General features: G+C 39.8%; 1 protein-coding gene across 2 annotated transcripts in view; it reads right to left on the bottom strand.

The window, feature by feature from the left end:
- The window catches only part of SMARCAD1 (SWI/SNF-related, matrix-associated actin-dependent regulator of chromatin, subfamily a, containing DEAD/H box 1), a 45,716-nt gene that overhangs the window by 14,970 nt on the left and 8,886 nt on the right, over positions 1–21,860 (bottom strand). For both annotated transcript variants that reach the window (XM_055708409.1, XM_055708418.1), the window contains exons 3-9: positions 20,215–20,389; positions 16,808–16,985; positions 13,877–13,940; positions 9,472–9,560; positions 7,350–7,439; positions 6,640–6,724; positions 4,789–5,180 (exon numbers count right to left, since the gene is read on the bottom strand). In XM_055708409.1, coding sequence (XP_055564384.1) covers positions 4,789–5,180; positions 6,640–6,724; positions 7,350–7,439; positions 9,472–9,560; positions 13,877–13,940; positions 16,808–16,985; positions 20,215–20,389 — 1,073 coding nt within the window. The remainder of the gene's footprint in view (positions 1–4,788; positions 5,181–6,639; positions 6,725–7,349; positions 7,440–9,471; positions 9,561–13,876; positions 13,941–16,807; positions 16,986–20,214; positions 20,390–21,860) is intronic.

Raw genomic sequence — 21,860 nt, forward strand, 5'->3', positions numbered from 1 at the left:
ATTTAGTACAAGACTCCACAGGCGTATATCCTCCAAGGATTCCTTCCTTTAAAAAAAAAAAGAAGGGGTCATATGATCCAGCCATTATGTGTTAAGTAACTGATCAATATTGCCACATTGTAGAGTAAAAGTAAGCTTTGTTAAGCTGACCTGTACGAGCAGGCTATGATTTGACACCCACCCCCATTTAAAAAAAAAATAAAAATAAAAATGTGTGATGCCCTCTACTGACAGCCTGCCATTACGGTTTTGGTTTTTTCGGGTTTGTTTGCAGTTTTGTTCCATTTTCAACAAAACCTAGAAAGTTTACCAACATACAGGTTAAACCAGGCTAAGGCACAAATGTCAACACTTGTGAAGATGTTGTCTAAATAGACAGCCCTATTTAGAAATAAAAGAGGGATGTAAAGAACATGATTTTTAATAGGCCATGAAAAAATTTCAACACTTGTTTTGATGCCTAAAGCTTTGGTTGGCATGATTATAAATCCTGTAATAAACAAATAAAGGCACGGAGAATGAAGCCATCTGTTATTAACAAATAGTATTGTTTTATGTCAGCACATAAACATTCATCCCCAAGTCAGAACAAGAAAAACTTTAGCCACAAGTTTACATGTGAAACACACGATGTTACCCTGTTGTGCAGAATACAACACAGATCCTTGGGGGGGCCTTCGGTTTACTAGAGGTTCTGATATCCTCCCAGGTTCATTTTTTTCAAGTGAGGTCCAGAAAATCTGAGACCATCACAGACAGCTGAACCCATGAGCTTCCACAGCACACTTTGAAGAAAGGTCCATTGGAGTCACGGGCTGCAGCAGTGCCCCACGGTACATAACCGCCACACCAGTGTGCTTTGCTCAGCCATACTTTACACCACTTGAAGGCGATTTAGGATTTCACTTTACTGCTTAGGGCCAAATTCAGCCTACACCTCAATCAAAAAATTCCAGTTGCACTTCAAGCAGCTGCCATTTCTAATGTGATACATTTGCTGCTTCCCTTCAGTTTGCTTTGGTGCAAGGTATTTCTGCATTTCCAGCTATTTTGGTCTTCATAGCAGTTTGTACATGTGCAGCCAAACAAAGATGAGATATAATAAAGCCAAAGTTATTCTGTACACTACTGCAGAGTACAGAACATGATGTGCAAGTAAGTCCATCTTTGACTGCTCAGTTCTCCCATTCCCCTAAAAGTGATAAGCTAAATATATGCTATGTCAGAATTTCTATGTAATATTCTGTGTCTGTTTAACTTGTGTGTACTCCTTCAGAATTTGTAATTTTTAAAACAATAGACATGTTTTAATTCACAGTCTTTAAGTGCTACAGGAGATGGCCAATTTCATGATAATACCGAGAGAAATGAGCAGATACAGAAAAATCTCATACAGATACGTAAGTTTCTACACTAAAAGGGAATTCAAGCAGTTAATAATTATAAGCCTTAAACATCAGAAACCAAATAGCATTAAACTCCCTCCAGTTTGTACCCCTGCATTTGCCAGAGGCAGTGTGAAATTGCATTGGCCAAGGAACAGAACACCACCCCGGACCCCAAAAGCTCAGTGGGGCTCCTCCTGGAGCCAGTCTTGGCTCTGCCCTTGCTTCTTGGCACACACTGAACGCAGGCAGGTACTGCCATTACGTGACAGTGTTTACAGCCTGTCTGCTGAGGAAACTGCACTGAGAGCTGACGTTTCCAACACCAGCAAATTCCAATAGCTTGCAAAAGACAGGGCTGTTAAAATATAATTAGGCACCAACGAGTTTTTTAGAGAGATGAGGGTGAGGAGGAATGGCAATGCGTGCCCAGAACTGCTTCCACCAAGGAAAGCAATCTTGCTGACTGCTGGCCCACAACGTGTGCCAGTGGAGTGTCACCAGGACCCCAAAGCAAACAGAGGAGGACAGTAGGAACCCAACATAGCAAAGGACCCAGCAGGAGGGGAGGTATCTCTAGCAGCTTGTTATCTATCTGTTGGCTTATTAATGCATGTCCACCCCAAGGAAGCCCAAGGCACGAAGCTGGTACGCAGCAAGCCTACACCGTGAAAGAAAAACATCAGCGAACACTGATCCCTTGCAAAAAAGCCACCTGACGTGACATCAGACCAAGACACCAGGAAGTGGCCTTTCCTCTTCAACCTGCCCTGCAGTCTGCTTGTCTTCACCCTGTCCTCCACAGCCAGCCACTTTCTCGATGCTCCTCCCTCCCTTTCCTCCTAGCCCTCACTGCCCCACTTTTATAATGTGCCTACCCCTGCACTCCCACCTTCTCCCCTTATGATATAATCCCCAATTCCCATCAGGAGAAAGCTGCTCCTCATGAACTTCTGCTCCGGCATCTCCCATTTGGGCATCACACCTCCTCCTCTGTCTCAGCTCCACACTCGGGCTTGCTTCTACAGGCACCTGGGACCACCCTTCCAAACCTTCCGCCCTCAGAAAGCAACGTGCAATTTTAAGCTGTGAATATGACAAGTACTCAGAAATGCACTCTCTTGGAGCACACACCCCAGTCTGTTTTGTACCTACTGCTCTCCCTATGCACACGATGTGTTCTGGAGAGAGGCCACTGGTCCTCACACAGAGAAGCATCGCTTCTCCAAAGGAGGCGACATAAAAAGGACTAAAGCCTCAAGGACGTACCCAAGCACTCTTCATGCAAGTTAAGTGTTCGAGAGGAGGCACTCCCAGCTAGTCATCTCCAGCACTGAAGAGTGCATAAAACTACCCTCCTGGAAAAAGTAATTGATCTACAGTACGAGCATTTCTAAACTGGCAGAGGAATTAGTCCTCTTGAGCAAGGACATGTTCAGCTCTCTCCATTTATTTTTTGAGAACACTGTTAAATTTTTTTTTCCTCTGTGTATTTGAAGTGTTACTAGATCAAGTTAAGCATCTGTCTTAAACATCTGCTCCAAAGAATAAGCATTTTCAAGTGTTCTTTAACTTCACAAGCCTGACATTTGTTTAAATCCATCTGACAAAAAAAAAATCTTAGTCCAACTTATAAAGCTTGTCTAGAATAAAAAAGCCTTTTTAATTTACATTTTCCTGGAATAAGACATTCCATTTCCAAATAAGTAGGCTTTAGTTTTAATCTCGGGCTGAGAGCCTCAAGATCTTCCTCGATTCTAATAACAAACAAGTGGTAACAACTTCTAGTGCTGTACGTTATGTTACGAAAAGGGAATCAGGTCACAGAAAGGGAGACCTTAAAACTAAGCCAATTTCTTTAATGCTGAAACTGAATCACCTCTCTCCATTATTCTACCACTCTTATTAATTAGCAGGAAAAAGGTTGGTCACTGAGCTACTGGAACTTTATAAACAATTAAATCCACACTGCTATGAAACATCTGCTAAAATCGGTTGCAAACAACTACTCTGGGCAAGTATTCACAATTCTACATAAACATGTGGTTGCTGACAGCAGCAATCTTTATGTGAGAAATTCTGAATGCAAACAGGCCCATGCAGCTTTTTAACTGTTAACTATTTTACACAGAAAAGGAGAACAGCCCTGTAGCAAATATTTCTGTGAAGAATTAAGCTCAGGCATAATCCAACAAGTTTAGAAAGGCACAGCCATATGACAGATGTTCTGTAAGAAGCCAAAGGCTTGGGGCAAAACGGATTTCTTTTGCAGCATACCTGCACCTTTATTTTTTTTCAAGTATCCTCCTCCTGTCTCCCCCCCTTGCAACACACCAAACAAAGATCATTTTGTTTTCCTTGAAAATCTGTTTAGTATCTCTTACTATTTTGCGGTAAAACATTTCACACTGAGTAATAAACGTTACTGTTTTACACATATTGAAGAAGTTCTATTGTGCTCTGAAAAAATACAAGTGGATCTTGCATACATCAGTGGGGGAGGTTTCAGAACACATACTGATGCAAAAACACAACAATTACTGTGTAAGAGGGCCTACGCACAGTTAACTGCTTTTAAATCCAAAGCACTAACAAATTAAACCAAAGAAAACTGCCATAATGCACTTCAGATTTCTTACCAGGACGTTGCTCTTATCGGGTCTGGTATCTTGCATTTAACTGAATCTGCATGAAATGTGAAGGCAACAAACCAACCATGGGAAACATTTGAAAGTAACATCCCAGTGACAACAGATGATCTACTTACCAAGAGATACCGTTTTCCCTTCTGTTGTGAATTGTGGTTTAGTCTTCTGATGCTTTACCCTTTATTAATAAAAACACAGCAGCTTGCTCCACTAAAAATGGCTGCATTGCTTAGCTAGAAAAACCATGCTAGAGATTAAGCTGCAGTAGATTAAAGAAGAAAAAAAAAAAAGACAACGACTCTTTCTTGTGTGAAACTGAAAATATCCATACTGGCACCTTCACTCATGGAGCTACCCTGGAAGCTGCTGCTGCTGCAATTCAAGTATCTGCAGTAAAGGTCCTGCCACGTTCTTGCCTCCTGCATGGGTTTTCAGCTACAAGAGCTCAAAACAGGCTAGCAAACACCTCCTTCCCAAGTGAAAGCTCTAATTTCTTCTTCTGCAGCGAAATCAACCAACTTTCTATGCTACCGAGTGAGTGACAGTAATGTCAGCCAATCAGCTTGAGTTTTCCAGGAAAATCACCCCTTAATTCATTCAAAATCAGGTCATATGACACTATTTGAAATGCTATTGGCTTAGGAGGAACATAGCTTTTTAGCCTAATCAGGGTAAGGCCACCCATCTAAGCCTCCCTAGGCTGAAGCCACCTTGACTCTAGGCAGGCTAAGGATCCGAAAAGAATGCAGACCTACCAGAGCCTCCCAGCTGTTAAAGGGCCGGAGTGCTATTATCTTCTGAGCCTTTTTCTGAGAACACTGGGGAATCAAAGTCAGTTCGCGCGGGGAAGCATCCTGCAGGAAGCTGAGGATTTTTGCTTTGTAGCCATCCTCCATCACTTCGTCGCCACTGCTGTAGTCCTCATCAAGGGAGCTACCACCATCTTCAGAAGCTGACTCGTCCTCCGAGTCTTCTGTGTCTCTTTTAGTACTCCAAACACTCCTTTTGCCTTTGTCCTTTTTCTGAAATCCATTCTGTTCTTTCTTAGAAGATTTCTGCTTTGGCTTCTCTTTACTCTCGTCACTTCTGCTCTTGGCAGAGTCTTCAGTCCAGTCAGAAGCCTCACTTTTGGGAGGAAATTCCATGCCTATGCATGCAATATAGAAGGCAACAGGTCAACACATACCGATTAAAGGTGAATTAAAATCCACTGTTCTTCCCAAATAAAACCTATATAGATATAAACCACAATTCTAGTATTTATTATACAACTCAACAGCAGGTGTTACTAAGAGAAAAGAGCAAACACCATGCAAGCCTTTTTAAAACACATAAGTAGTACCAACTGTGAACGTAAGATGAGCAGTGCTAATTTGTATACTGCTCCAATAGCAGAAGGTTTTAAGTAAATACAGATGATTAACACTATGTGAGCTGCAAAAGCTCCAAGGTAAGAGCAGATAGTTAAGATGTATGTATTGCTAGGATGAGAGACTTGTCCCACTCCACCCAACTGCAGAGATACTAATTCTGCTGATGTCAGAAAAGCAAGCCTACTTCCACCACAAAAAATTATCTATTTTTTCCATTTTAACGTGTCTCAGTACAGCATTAGAGGCGGGACAACAAAAACATGCACTTGTTAAAGACATTCAAAGAATGTGGTATTCCCGACCAAATTAACCCTATTGTCTTAAAATAAGATAGAGGTTATTTAACAGAATGTGAGCAAGTTATTTTCGGAAGTAACTTGTATAGTGTTTTGTTTTCTCTTTGGAACAAAGCATTCGCAACACTTTATCCTCTGCCCAATCTCAGCTTGCTGCTGACTGACTCCAACCCCAATATCTAACTTCTCAAAAGCAGCAGCAAAGACCCAACTTCATGCACATGATGGCTCTCTCCACTTGCAAAGAATCCAATTAAGAATACTGTCCTACTCCAAGAATATTTAAATAGCTGATACAGCAAAACATATATGTATCTGTCAGCTGTGTAACACTGAAAAATAATCAGCTCATTAAACAGTATTTAAGGTCTAACTCACAGATTTACCTGGAATCACTAGTTTTGCTCCTTAACACATTTAATGCACTGGTATTTATAACCTGGTTACATAATTTAAGGCCTATTTCTAGTATTTTCCTCTCATGGAATATATTTTAAAAGGATAAAATAGCATATGTCACTTGTCACCTATGCAGTTTTTTGTAATTACTGATTTACAGATTACTCTAGTTAAAAAATGAAACTTATTTTTCAACTATCGGGAGGGGAGCAGGTGTCAGCTTTGACACATTTCTAAATATATTTTATGATACACCCATAGGTAATTACAACTTCTTATGTAAATCTGAATTAGCAAGGCAAAGGTATTTATCTCTGCTTACAAAGCAAAAGATGAAATAATCATGACAAAAATTAAAAAAAAAAAAGAAAAAATAGTTTCCTTCTTTTATACTCCCCCTAATACTAATTTCCAGTATCATTAGAAGCTTCTAGGCATAGTGCTGTCAGGGCTGTCATTGCTGGACATTAGAAAAAATTTGTATCACAAGTTTGTTTGTTTTATCTCGAGATAAAATAGATTATAAATCTGTCTTTACCCTCATCATCTTCTGCAAAAACTCTCAGGGCCTCCAGTGCTTCATGAAACACCCAGTTATGCTCCTGAAGCACATCTCTCAGTTCCTAGTAAAAGAAAAGAAATTTTGTATTGTGGTAAGATAAACAAAACCTTAAGTTCTGTGGATAACAACATTACAGCACTAAGTTTAAATTGCACAAGGCAAAGAAACCCCCTGTGAATCAGTTGACCCAAAATTAAGGAAATCAAAAGGAGAAAACCCTTCAGTTTATCCTTACACCCCAAGTTTAGGCAGAGCTGCACCCCACTGTTCAAAAGGGTAAGAACATACACAAACAAGCCTTGCTTCCAACAATTTAAAGCATAGTAGTAAAATGCCCTGATCAGCTAAACTAATACAAAGCACACAGTACATTCAGTCATCCAGGGGAGAAGAGTGTAAGGAAGGAAAGCAGAATACTTTCCCCATGCTTTTTTATAATAGGTTATCAAATCTGATTATGTCAGCCTTGTCATGGGACCAAAAAAGTAGGATGACAAGTTCCATACAGTCCTGATTACATCCAACTGCTCCCAGTTCAGGGCAAGTTACATTCCAAAAGCAGCAACAGCAAGGACCTTCCTACCCTGGACTCTTTTCAAGAGAGCTGCTGGTGTAAGGACTGTTTCATGTGGGCTATTTTCTTAAGCAGTCAAAACCTGATGTGCCATCAGCGGACATGAGCTCACCTCCTTATCCAGTCCAGGGAATGTGTTCTGCAGCTTCTTCACAAGCATCTCTTGCCTCTCCCATTGTCTTTGGGGATCTGTCTCATCCAGCTACCATTAAAAAAGAAATCTATTAGGTTTAATATAAATTGTAAGCACAGAAACAGAAAAAAATAATTAAAAATCAAATTAATCATTATTGTTACTCTTAAAGAGCTAGTCTAAACGACAAAAGCACTTAAAGACAAACCCAAGTTGCAGAAGTGATTTTTAATACATACTCAATGGTCAAAACAAGACCCAAACTTTTATAAGCACAAAAAAAATGTGCATTCATGAAAGACTGATATTCTTTACTTGATAAGCATACACAGTGCAAAGTTACACACCACAAGGCAAATAATATAGAACTATCCAGTTTGCATTTCTTTAAAGTAAAAAGTACTAATTCTGAATAATATTTAAGGCAGAAGATAGCAGGGTTAACAGTCAGTTAAGTTAGATTACCGAGCATGCAGTATTTAATCCACCAGAGCCTATGAACATGGTAAATGGTGTATTTATATTAAAATTTACAGGTAAAAAAATTCCACAAGTACTATTTCATAGCACCATGGAGTCACATCAAAAGCTGGAAGAAGTTTACATCAATAATAGCTTCATTAATAGCTACTATCAGCCTGCAAAAAGGGAGGTTTTCTTATCAACGAGTGCCAAAACATCTACATGCCAAAAACTACTCCATACATATTCACCACAAAAAATTATGCAAGTTTCTTCACAGAACTTTAAATGCAAAGTGGTTATACCTATCTACAGCAGGGATGCCAACAGGTTTGATCAATATTTACTTTATGGAATGATGCTATTTGCTGAAACAGCACAAACCAGATCACCAAGAAACGTTCCGAGTAACAGAGGGCACTGTTCCTCTCCTCAGTGAGCCTATGGTACCATGAAGAGTACGGCCACAGTACATGTAATAGCTGGCAACGCGCACTCTATAGTCTTAGAAACCAGCAGAAAAGCGAAGAGTGAGAAAAAAAATCCCTGCAAGGTTTCTCACTATAATTCTTTATTACAAATTCTATAACCCCATGCGTTACAGCTGTATTTTTCCCACTCCTTCCCCTTTTGACTGCAGCAGAACTGTTAAGCAGAGAAATCAAGCTGCTGCATGAAACCAGGTCCAGTGAAGCACCGTTTGCTAGGCTGGCTGGGTAAGAAATTCCATAATCTCTTTTGTAACCTAACCCAGGCATTTGGTGAAGAGGAACAAACCCAAACACCAGCAAATCTTGCCTCACAAAATTCACAGCTCTCCTCCAGGAAGTATTATTGCTTCTGAGCAGTATTATTTTTGCATTTATGAAAAACTCTGCGTTTTCTTCATTTTCTTCTGCCTGAAGAGAGCATTTGGTTAAATTTCAACCCAAAGAAAGTCACACCATCCTCCATCCAGCCTCCAGTATTTACTGTAGAATTCCCTTTCGCTACCCTAAGTGGCATTCAAGGAGGTCTAATGGGATGCTGGGAGCCAGCCTCATGACAGCACTGCAGGACCATGCGTAAGATCTGTAAAATACCAACCTGAATGCACCAGGATCATTACATAGTTCCTATTTATTAACAGAGGTCAACGTAATCATTCCTTTACAGGTAACCCATGATTTCCTTTTAAAGATCTCCCTAAGTCATAGTTCCAACATATATGTAAACAACACTGCTCCTGTAAGAACCACAGAACAGGCAGTTTGGCAAGGTGATCCATAGGCTATAACTTCCACTGATGTTCACAAGAACTGAACGGTACCCAGCGCTTCACAAGAACTGAACGGTACCCAGCGCTTCACAAGAACTGAACGGTACCCAGCGCTTCACATGCCTGTTCACTTGCTTTCAAAGGAGTGGTTGGTGGCAAGCAGCGGTAACTGGGATACAAACCTACAAACACTAAAGAACAAAGCAGGTAATTCCACTTAGAATTGCCAAGGAGAAGAAAACAGAAAAACCTCAGATGGCAAGATTTGAATTTGATTGGATTTTCTGACAGAACACACCAAATTCATGATGCCACTGTCATTGACCAAGTCAGGTAATTCCACTTATGTTACAATGCGCAGAGAGAAAAACCATTACTTACGTAATGAGCTTTTGGCTTTTTTGTGACTTGCTCATTTCTGGTTTTGTCATTTGTGGGAGAACCTTTTCGTTTCCTTTTCTGAGAGGCAGCTTTAAAAAGAATCAAGGCAGAAAAGAAGAATTAATTACTCTCATTAAATTCACCCAAAACAGTAGGATTATTCAGACCGATCCTATAGTAGCTACTTTTTAACCACACAAGATGTTTACTAGTATCCGTAATAGTTTGTTATAGTCCACAGATACATTTAAACTTCCATCAAAACAGCTGCTTGAAAGTACATGTTTATTTACCTTCACTTTCTTTTAGCAGTCCGGCAATTAATCAATTACCTCTCATATATAACAACTGAAATAGCTTTTTTTTAATTGACAACTGTTTTACACACAAATTGCATAAATGTGTATCTCTTGGTTTTATTCAAGCTGACTGCTTTTGGAAAGCCAGTATTTAATCAAGGCTGAACTGCAATTGTGAGGTGGAATATGTACATCACTGCCAATCTGCAAGCACTGATGACTGACTTCTGGCTCAGGTGCACATCAGAGACATTACCACCAAACAGTTGTCAACATTTAATCCAAATATCTGAAAGAAAACTATGCACATTAGAGTTGGCGGTAACAAAATATCAGTGATAACCATATTACTTATGAATAGTTCATATTAGCCAGAACTTTCTGAGTATCTTTGGGCCCTGGTGATTATCAGATTAAGACTTGCCCAGTCAGGTGCATTTTCTGACTGCCACTGTGCACACCTCATGAAGGCAAGAAGACATTACCACTATTTCTCCACACAGGCTTTGCTTGAAGCAGCAGCTGTTACAAGACCAAATTATTACAAAAATTCCTAGACCATGATCTGAAATAGTCCTGCAAGTTAAATCCTTTTTGGAAGAGTAACTGCCTGCAGAACTTTTGCAGAACTTTGTTTTGTAGTGATACTTCTGAGCAATTTGCATGAGAAGATTTTTTTTTTTTTCTTTCAACCTTTTCTAAAGCTTGGGCCACATGATGTTTCAAGGTCCCTTCCAACCTGGGCTGTTCTATAATTCTATGTCTGATATCAGCATCTCTGGCCAGCTTCCCCTCCCAGACTGCCCAAGGACCCCAGCGAACAAGCACACATACACAGAGTACACTTGTTTTCCAATCCAAAAGACTGCCTGGGTGATCAAAACAGTTTTAGTTGTGGAAAATTAAAGTAGCTACATCTTCTCACAAAAAAAATCATTTTGTGTTGAAATACTTTCAAATAAATTTTCTACTAGATTCATTCGCTCTTTCTGACATCAGAGATATGGCATATATTTTTTTAAAAAATAAATCACTAAAATATCCCAAAGGTAGAAGAGCAAAGCATCAGTAATTCTCCCTTAAATGAAGGATCTGGCAATAATTACCAGAAAACACTGATAAGACTTTTTCAAAGTCTATGTATTCGTATATATAGGTATAAATATATACCAGAAGCACAGTTCAAAGCATCCAGAGAACGTGCCAAGAGAAAGGAGGTAGCCCTCCTTCACCATTCAGACCTTGACCTATCTGCCCAAGAACTTCATTTAAACAATATTGCCAGGAAAAGCCACGCTACTAGCTTAAGTCTGAGAAATGTGCATTTTTTTTTGGACACCAAAGCTAAGGGTTGTTAGGTTGGGTAAAGCACTAGAAGTCATGGAGGCTTCATGCTATTACTGCTTAAGCTCAATTAAAACTGCATTCAGGATAGGTAATGCTGAATACAGTGACCCTGCAAACCTCTTTGCCCTAAAAAATACACGGGCTCCACATAAGAGTACTTGAAAGATTTCCCCGCTTTGAAGTCATGTGCTGAGCACTCAATAGTCTTTGAAGAAAGCCCAATCGTGAACAATTTTAGAAACAATTAAACTGTAGGAAAGGATCTGGATAACCATGGTCTCAGGAACATATCAACATAGAATTATTCAGAAATCAATCTGTGGTCTTCTGAAACCCTCCACATCTGCAAATGAAAATAAAAATTCCAGCTGTCTGAAGACATCCACTTTACAGGTACACTTCATCATTCACTCCTGTACTAAGGAAGCATACAGCTAAGGGGATGAAGAAACTATTACTGCTAGACAGGAACCATCCTTGGAGTGGAGGCAGGGCACATCAAGCCTTCCAGAAGAATCGTTCTCTCCATAAATTTTATGATTAATGACAATGAGAAAAGCAGCTCCAGGGTTTCAAAATTTAGACAGGCACATTTAATTACTGCTACTGTTACTTGCTGCTATCACTACAAAAAAAAAAGTTACTGTGACTTCCCTGGCTGTTACAACAGAAACAGTCATTTCTGTCTGTTCAAAAAGCAGCGAACATCAGCCAGGTTTCCATGGGCTTCAGCTCAGAAGCACCCTTACAATTCCATGGTTTTCAAGATGCACAGAAAACAACACCAGAAGCCAATTACAAGCAGCAGGTATTACTATAACTTTCGTTCATACACATATTTTCAGTGAGTCACATCTGATCTTCATACCTATAAGTCATCTGCAATGCTTCTTGTTTTAATTGTATACAATTTGATTTAAGCCATAAATAAGTTTTTCATCATTCTAAAAGGACAGAAAAATTTGAGGACGACTCAGCCACAATTTTTTGGCAAAGCCATGCTTCACGACACCGTATCTTGTCCCTGACCTCTCACAGAGTCAACACTTCACAAGTGTATCATAAGTTGACACAGGTAAGCAGATGTTCAGTAATGTTTCCATTTTTAAAAAATGTGTCCAAAATGAGGTGATTTATACCATCATTTTCAGGCATGCCTACTCCTAACTAAATATTTTAAACAACAGCTGTGATTAGTGAGAATTTTGCTTCCAAGAAGATTCTTCTGTGGGCTTGTACTGAAAGGATGTGAAACAGCATCCTTAGATCAACACAAATGGCCAAAAGGCAGGGCCTACATACCAGAAATCAAAGTGTTTCAGTTCAAACATTGAACTGCAACAAAGTTTAAGGATGTGTATTAGCTTCAATTGGTTTAAAAGGGAACAAGACTGAGAAGTAGTGTGTTCCTCACAAAATAGATTTATTTTCTTATTGCCAGCATCCAAGAAGTGTTATCTACAGAATCTGATCATGCATATAGTGATAACCTCAAAATGTTGGTCTGGTTGGGTTAAAAAAACCAAACCTAACAAACAAAAGCAATACTTCATTAAATTAGCCCAATGTTTCAAAGCTTTCTGATGATTTTTAAAGATCTTTGGAGTTGTACATAAAAAATAGAAGATGAAAATACAATTAACTACAACAGGGGGAACCAAATCAGCAAAAAATCTTCCTACTTTAGAAGGGGAGTGAAACTGTTCTCCCTCAGCACATAAGCTTCTTAGACCTACCACTTCCAAATCCACAGCATGTAGGATGAAAAGACACATGAGCCACTTGGAAAAAGTTATTTATGGTCACTCTTGAATGCTTTAATTGTTCTATCATGCCCAAACCATGAAGATGTCTCAGGAAAACCATGGACAACTGAACTGCAGAGGGAGACTGCTGAAACAGATCAGCTTTTTATGACTACATTAATATTCATATCAAACTTCCCCATTTCCCCCACCAATCCCAATAAATCAGTTAAAAAGGTAAGAGACTTAACTCTGGACTTAGGTGATGTCAAGAAATAAACCCAAAGCCCAAGTATGACCCTGCTACACACTTACCACTTTCTATGGACTTCCACATCATGCGTTGGGTCTTTTGATTTGGTTTGGGTTTTTTGTTGTTGGCGTTTTTTTGGAGCATAACAGCATGAGACTACATAAAATCAGATGCAGAACAAAACCCCCTAAATACATTCTGAGGGCTCGAAGGCATGGTTTGAGAGATGCTTTGCTAAAGAACGGTGAGGATCTATCCAATGCCTAAGACTAACAGTTCTTATTCAGAATTACAAGAAAGTTTTGATGTCAAGCTGAAGAGAAAATTGTGATAAGCCTCAACACAAAAAACATCCAGTTATAAGTGGCTACATACTTCAGTATATTTTTTTCATACCAGCAGATTTCTCACCTACAACATTGCAAATTACTGTGGCTAACCCATTACTATTTGCCTCAACTTCTGGCCAAAGAAGGAACCAGCAAGAACAGAAATCACTTAAGGACCCACATGTAAAGCAATCCTGAGCTTCACAGAACAAATTCCGCTTTTTTTGTTCTATTTTTAGATTTTGATTCGCATCCTACTTTTATATTTCCCTTTCCAAAGCCTGTAATTTCAGTTTTGTGTTATTACAATAAAAAAAAATAACTTCAGCATATGCTTTACCACTTTTTAAATACATCCCAACCAATTTTATTTCACTGAATTAGCAACAGCTTCTTAAGTTTGTGAGTGTTTTTTTCTTTTGCTAAACGTACCTTCGTCACTGAACTTCAAGCCAGCAGCTATTGCTTCATCCATTGTGTGTGCCGATTCTATCAACTGGGAAAAAAAAGTCAATTAAGTGGTGAGATTTAATAGTGTTGGACAGAGGAGGACAATGACAGATCAGCATGATTGAAATACCCTTTAAAAGACACCAAAATTAACAGGTACCAAATTAGCTAGACTGATCACATGAGCTGTATTTGGAAACATTTTAAAAGTCTCCACAAACACACTGTGCAAGTTTACTTAAAAGCGCTTTTTTTCCCCCCCCAGCCGAACTATTTAATGTTACTATCACAAAAACAGATTTCTTAACTCACAAAATGTCTGTATACTGTTATGTCATACTGGTCGATTCCCTGAAAGTACACGCACGCAATTTAAAATATGCATCAAAGTTTATCTATACTTCCCTGCAGTCCTAGATTCTTTCTCCATCCAGGTATAATCTCAAACTAGGTAATTTTTACAAATTAATTGGATGTTGAGACTTTTAGAATGCTTTTTGCAAGTAACATAACTGCAGTAGAAGCAAATGGCCTAAAGGTTAAAAGAAGCACACACACACAAAAAAAAAGTTTGAGGAATCCCAATTCCCAAGCTTTTGTCCACATTTGTAAACATCTTACAATTTTGCTATAGCCACACAATTTCCTTTTCAAAAGGCTCATGAGTTTCTCTTAATAGCCCTCAACAGTTGCATAGGGTTTTTCAGGACAGACTGTTCCAGATCCTTCATGAAGGAATATACATTTGCCTAATATTCCTCCGTCTTCCTTCAAAAATATCATGGATACATAACTGCAGACAAAAATTTGCATAGCCTCCATGTACTACAAAGCTCTGCTGACGCAGGAGTTACCTCACACTCTCCTGAGAATAAATACTGTCAGCACTACATACCACTGAGTAGTTAAAAGCACCACTGAAATCACAAAGCAGCAGTCAAGACACATCACAAGTCATTTCTAGCTAGTTTCTAAGCTACAATGAACTCTTTGGTTTAAATAATTTCTATGTAGCCAAAAATTAAAACTTTCTAAATACCGGACATCTACAATACAGATTTTATTACAATGCTCAGGAGAAAAATTCCCAAACTGCTATTTGCAACCCCTTCTTTCTTCCTAAAGTAGGAAGTCTAAACACAAAGCTTGATGCACTGGGAAAAACACACTCAACAAGGAGCACTAGTAAGACTTCTGTATTTGTTTAACACAGTGTCAACAACCAGGAAACTTAACAGATTAATTTAAACTCATTTAGCTTTGCAAACTAAACCTAGTGAAAACCTAGTTACATATCAGCACTGAAAAATAACCTCACTAAAAATATGGCAACTGTAATTTGTACTGTACATTAGACAATAGCTAACAGTATCTCAGGTCCACACATCAGTATAATCAGAATAAATTAGAGTAAGTTCAAACCTACTCCTTTTTGCCTCACTGGAAGTACTATAGGCTTTGCATATTACATTTCATAAGCGCAAGGGTGCAACATTTCATCTACTGAAGAAGACCACAATGATTTCACTCATTCTGCATTTAATCAGTTAGCTGCACTCCAACAAGGGCAGTTATCAACCAAGACAGCTATAACTAAGATTAAACATCACAACTGAAAAAAAAAAAAGAATTTTCTATACACTAGAATGCACTGTTGCTGAGCTTATCTTAAGGTTTTTATATATCCACACATATAAAAAGCATGTGCATATTCATTTTTATATATACATAAGTACCTGTGTACGTATGCAGGTGTATATGGAAACATTACATGCCTGCAGCTCTCCTAAAATAGATTACTTGGAGATATTCCTTTTGATAAGAATTAAGGCTTGTATTGGGTTTGTGTGCCAAGGTTTAGGTAGCAAGGGGGTGCTACAAGAGTAGCTTCTGGGGGAAGTTGCTAGAAGCTTCCCCCATGTCAGATGGAGCCAACGCCAGCCAGCTCCAAGCCAGACCCACAGCTGGCCAAGGCTGAGCCCATCAGGAACAGTGGTAGCGCCTCTGGGATAATGTATTTAAGAAGGGACAGGGGGTGTATGCAAATGGGACAGGACACTGCAGCAGGAGAGCAGTGAGGCTATGTGAGAGCAACATCTCTGCAGATACCCAGGTCAGTGAGCAAGGAGGGGCAGCAGGTGCTCCAGGCACCAGAGCAGATATCTGGCAGCCTGTGGTGAAGACCACGGTGAGGCAGGCTGTGCCCCTGCAGCCCATGGAAGACCTCATGCCAGAGCAGGGGGATGCCCAAAGGAGGCTGTGACCCCGTGGGAAGCCCAGGCTGGAGCAGGCTCCTGGCAGGACCTGTGGAGAACGGAGCCCACGCTGGAGCAGGTTTGCTGGCAGGACTTGAGACCCCACAGGGGACCCACCCTGGAGCAGCCTGCTCCTGAAGGACTACACCCTGTAGGAGCGACCTCCCCAGCGGAGCAGGGGAAGAGCATGAGGAGCCTCCCCCCGAGGAGGAAGGAGCGGCAGAGATGTGTGATGAACTGACCACAAGCCCCACTCCCTGTCCCCCTGTGACACTGGAGGGGAGGAGGTAGAGAATTTGGGAGTGAAGTTAAGCCCAGGAAGAAGGGGGAGTGGGAGGAAGGCATTTTAAGATTTAAGTTTTATTTCTCCTTATCCTACTCTGATTTAATTGGCAATAAATTATTTTTTTTCCCCAAGCTGTGTCTGTTTTGCCGGTGATAGTAATTGACAAGTGATCTCTCCCTGTCCTTATCTCAACCCACAAACATTCTGTTATATTTTCTCCCCCCTATCCAGCTGAGGAGGGAAGTGATAGAGCAGCTTTGGTGGGCACCTGGCATCCAGCTAGGGTCAACCCACCCCAAGGCTGCTCCTCTAATTAAAGCCAGAGGTTTAGGAATACTGTCTACAGAAATGTAAAGAACAGAGCATTATTACTTGTAGTAATTCATGATCACTTCTTTGGGGAAAGAGTTCCTTCAGTGTTTGCAGCTTTGTGCCTCTGATGTCTTCCTCTACACCCTTCTTCACAACTGGCAGCTGATCCCCACCATTTACATATGTCAACTGGGGTAGTTCATCTTCAGGCTGTTCGTCATCCTCAGACTGTTCAGAGCTATAATGTATGGGAGAGGAGAAAAAGAATTAGAATTTATTTTTGCTTATCAACGTTTCACTCTACTGGAACATTACTGTAAACCAAAACCAACAGGACCATACAAAATATGTCAAGATACATTCAGTAATACTGAATTAATTTGTACCCAAAGGGATACCTCCTATTCAGGAAAAAATAAAGCATGCAAGATTCAGTACAGTCTTCTGTTCGCAGTGAACGCATTTCAACTTTGTAAAGGAAAGAAGAAAAGATGGACAAGGGAAATACCACAATTTACCCTGGTATTGTGCTGTAAAAGATTACTTGCAAATTTAGCAACAGCCATCTTCATACATTTCATCATTTCAGCTACCCAAATTACAGATGATCTCGAGTTTATCTGTCTTGCTAATATATTTATTTGCCCAACAGATAAACAGACATGGATAAGTTCCTTGTAAGAGCTTTCCAGGTGCAGTATCAACTCTGTCCCAGTTCTCAGCTAACTAAGAAAGAAAATTCAAATACCCTTGTGCAGAGTCTTAAACATCTTAAGATAGGAAGAACCTTTCTGAAAAAGACAAAGTCCTGAGTTTACTGGAGGATTAATTGTTAGAGCTAACGTGCAGGAAAACCAGTCCCCATATATTTTTCACAATTCAGTTGCACAGACAAGACTGAACGTAAGCACACGTCTCCCATCCTACTGCCCTCCATACACACATAAAAACCTCCTTTCCTGAATAAAAATTAAACAAACTCTACGGAGTTTGCCATTTCATAGGGACTTTACCACCAGAATGGTTTGCCTGCAGGTCTCTTTACACAGGTAACAGATACAGGTAAAAGACTAAAAATAAACCCCATTTTCCTCACTGTATCTTTATTTAGCAGTTGCAATAGGCAGACTGCAATACGATTCTGAAAAAAGTAGTACATGCCACCTACGTAAGATTACACAGTAGTCTCAAAATACTGTGTATCAAAAAAATCCGTTTCTCCCTATCCCGTTCTAAAGGCACATACAGCTACATGGACTGTCTGGTTGTGCCTGAGAATTCAAAAAAAATCCTCAGAACAGAAAATAGCCCAAATTCCTCTTCAGTCCACCACCAAGCCATCTAGTTGTAAGCTTCAGAAGGTGAATCCAGCATCCACTTAAAAAAATAAAAAGGCTTCATGAAATGGCATATTAAAATTCTATTAGCATATTTCAGATCTTTTTGCCTTGATAAGGAAAAAGGTTTCACTATAAACTGCATTTAAAGGAGGCAATCAATCCAAATGGAAATGGTAACACTGCAATTACCCTATACTTTATCAGGGATTAACATCTAGATACTTGTCAACAAAGTCTGAGCTGCACATACCATATATCTTGTCCTCTCTGTACAAACACATTCTTATCAAGCAAGAAGAAACACTCATTTAACCACTAAACGAGCATGACGCCGACCCACAAAACCTCATGTTAGAGTTCTGCTTTTTTTCCGCAAAAGGAAACAGTGACAGGACAGGGACAGTGACTGTGGCAGTGAAGCTTGCAGCACACTTCCTTTTAGGAAAGGCATGCTTTCTGTTCTCAACTTTCTGCTTTCTGCTCTGTCCCTCGTTCAGGATAAGGGGGCCTGGGATACTCTGCAAGAAAAAAAAAATTTCACAAAACCCTGAAACATTGGGTAACACATGCACTAAAATGCACAGTGCAGAAACACTTGACTGACTCTGTGCAAAGCTAGGCTGAACTCAACACCTGCCAGATCCAAGCTAACTCTTGCCACGCTCTCAATCGTTTCTTAGCTCAACCATAACACCACTTGTAAGACAGCTTATAGTGGGTTCAGTACACATCAGCTAGCACCTGAGCCAACACCGTGTGCCCAAGTGTCAGGCACTGGCGTGCCCGGTGCGTAAGAGACCAGTGGCTACACAGGAATAATGAAGAGTACAAGAGGACGTAGATTATGCTCATCAGCAGTCCCACTAGAAGCCACTCTGCCCGTCTCTCACTCCTAGTAATCAGAATACAGTACAGAAATAGCAAACTGTGGTTCTGCAAGTTGGGTCCTGCATGGCTTATTAGCGTCAGCTCCACATGGGACAAAACAGCTTGTACTGCTTCCAAACAGGGTTGGTCCCAGAAGTGTAACTGTGTTTATACAGCACTCCACACAAGCCAATTCAATGCATGCAACCAGCTCGCCGTCTCTCTATCCTTGCACAATCTACAACTTAAAACTATAGATAGAAACAGGAGTCCACACTGCTAACTACAATTTTTTTTTTGTTTCTTTCTCACCACGTATCTGCCTAAACTTTGGAGAAGATGCATTAAAAAAAATACAGCATTTCAGATAACAGCAGCAGGGAAAATATTTATTTCATTTCTGCTGATAAGCTCCATTAACTCCATGCTCTATGTAAGGATTGAAAATCTGACAAGAGACTACACCTATTAAGGTTGCTATTCCCATAAAAGTTTTTCCACAGATCAGTTGAGCCAGACTATCAAAAAAACCAGGTTAAGCCATGTTGCTTTGCTTAGCACAAGAACACTTAAAGGGACACAGACAATTACCACATCTCAAGTCACACAGACATATAACTAGCAGGGGTTTCTTTAAACCATTCCAACTAGTTGCAGGACATGTCTGTCTACATCTCTTCTCTCCTGCACTCTCAATGCTGCCTTTTTAGCACCCACACAAGTGACTCCTGCACGCTCTTCCCTCCCAGCTTATTCAAAAATATCTATTTCCAATTAAGTAAAAAAAGTTTCCACAAAGCACAGCAAACACATCATACAACTAATACTTAACTTTAGCTTGGGAACTCTTATGCTATATACTGAAACTCAACTTGCTTTCCTGTCCACCACGGTTTCATTAAAAAACCCAAAAAAACCAACAAGCTACAATCAACTCCAATACAGTTTTAAACTAATAAAGCAAGTATTTTATGGTTAAGCTTTCAAATGCCATTAAAAGCATTTCAGTAGGGCCAATACACAGATGTATAATGAACATCACATAACCAACATCACAGAACCTGTCCCTCATGTCTTCTCTAAGAACATGGCTTAAGAGCTGGATTCTTCTTCCCTGAAAATCCAGGAAAGTTTAGTTAGGGGCAGGTAAATCTCAAACCAGTACACCGGAACCTAGCCTCTGATTTTCAATTCAGTATTTCAATTTAGAACATCACATCACGTTACTTAAACATTACAGAAAGCTGTCTTAAAGCTTACATTACAACGGCATCTCTCCTTGGAGCTCTGTTTTCTTTCACAGCACTGAAATTTCTCGGTTCTTCATCTTCGCTATCTGAAGACACATCTAGGAACTGTACCCCTCTTCGATGCTTGAAATAAGATTGTTTCCTTGTCCATTTGGCTTCAGGAGTTTCTGGGACAGCAGAGTACCCTGTGCAAGCCATTTCAATAGGAGAAATGACAGACAATGACTTACAACTTATGACTTCCAATATTTATCTGTACTTAGAGCATGAGACAGCTGATTTCTTCCTAATACACAGCAACCATTTAAACAGAACTCACACCCTTATGTATGGAAAATTCCTGTAAGCTGTATTCCTTAAAGTGGGAACTTACCTGGCAAAATATCCTCACCCCTCTTACATCAAAAAAATTGTATACAAGGAATTTAAGAGATCATGTATTTTTTGTTAGTAATAAATACATTTTTATTTTTGAAAAAAAATGATAATCAGCAAAATCCTCTGACCAACTTCCAGGCTGCTCAGGGCATGGATAGAAACGTCCTGGTATATCCAATGGCTGATTTTTGATCTGCTGGTCTTCACAGCTTTTCAAAAATGGAACATGAGTGTTATACTGCAGAAAATCAGGAAGCTACACCAAGGAACTTAACAGGTTATACCTCTTACAGAGATATAATCTGTTTAGCCAGTCTTTTCCACATTATGATCTAGATCATTCTTAACAAGGAAACATAGCATATGGAAGGATACTTTGTGTTACATACGAAGCATCAGGATATACAGAACCTATAGTTAGGATTTATCACTGTGAAGACATCTCAGGAATCATATAATACCTTCAATGACATTCTCAAAATGGGCCCACCACACACGCGTTAGCATGTATTAACTTTACAGATCTGAACGTGCTTCTAAGACAACCAAAAACATAAGCAGCCACTCTATTCATATAATTCCTGAATCAGTCATGAATAACACGACCAAGTGCCCCCGGTGTCAGCTACACGTGAAACCAGCTCCACGTACATATCCAGATGGGTAAAGCATGACCACACAGGGAAATCTACACAAAACCTGACATACAAAGTGGGTCTTGAACCTGAAGCCGAGAGAGGATTAGAACACTGTAAAACAAAATCAAAAAGCCTATACTAATAAAATTTTCCCTGTTGCCCTCTTTCAGCACAGTACCAAGTGCAGCTAAGGCACAGTATGCTCTAAGTGCATATATTGTATATTTGAAAGAGGTTTTAACTAAAACTCTGATGCTCCCATATAAGCCTGGGCAAGGTAAAACACATGGTTCAATCTACTGCCTGCAGAGGCAAGAATTGTTCTGCTATCATCTTTAGAAAATCCCAAGGAAAACAAATCACAGCAATTTTTAGTTGATACATATGGACTTGAACGTGCAGCTTCTAGCTTTTCTACCTTTAAACCTGCATTAAACAGAACTGAATACTTGGATGCAATTGCCACCTCTTAAGTGTACTGTTTCATGTCAGTAATTGAAGAAAAGCACTCAAGGCGTTTTGCAAAAGGTATGAGCCAAGAACTGTACGCAGCCTGACCTAGTGCAACAGTCCCACACATTCAAGACTCCATTCCTTTCTACCACTTTACCATTTTTACAGGCAGTGCTGGAAAGAAAGA

Source organism: Falco cherrug, chromosome 1, assembly GCF_023634085.1.
Source record: "Falco cherrug isolate bFalChe1 chromosome 1, bFalChe1.pri, whole genome shotgun sequence".
Lineage (NCBI taxonomy): Eukaryota > Metazoa > Chordata > Aves > Falconiformes > Falconidae > Falco > Falco cherrug.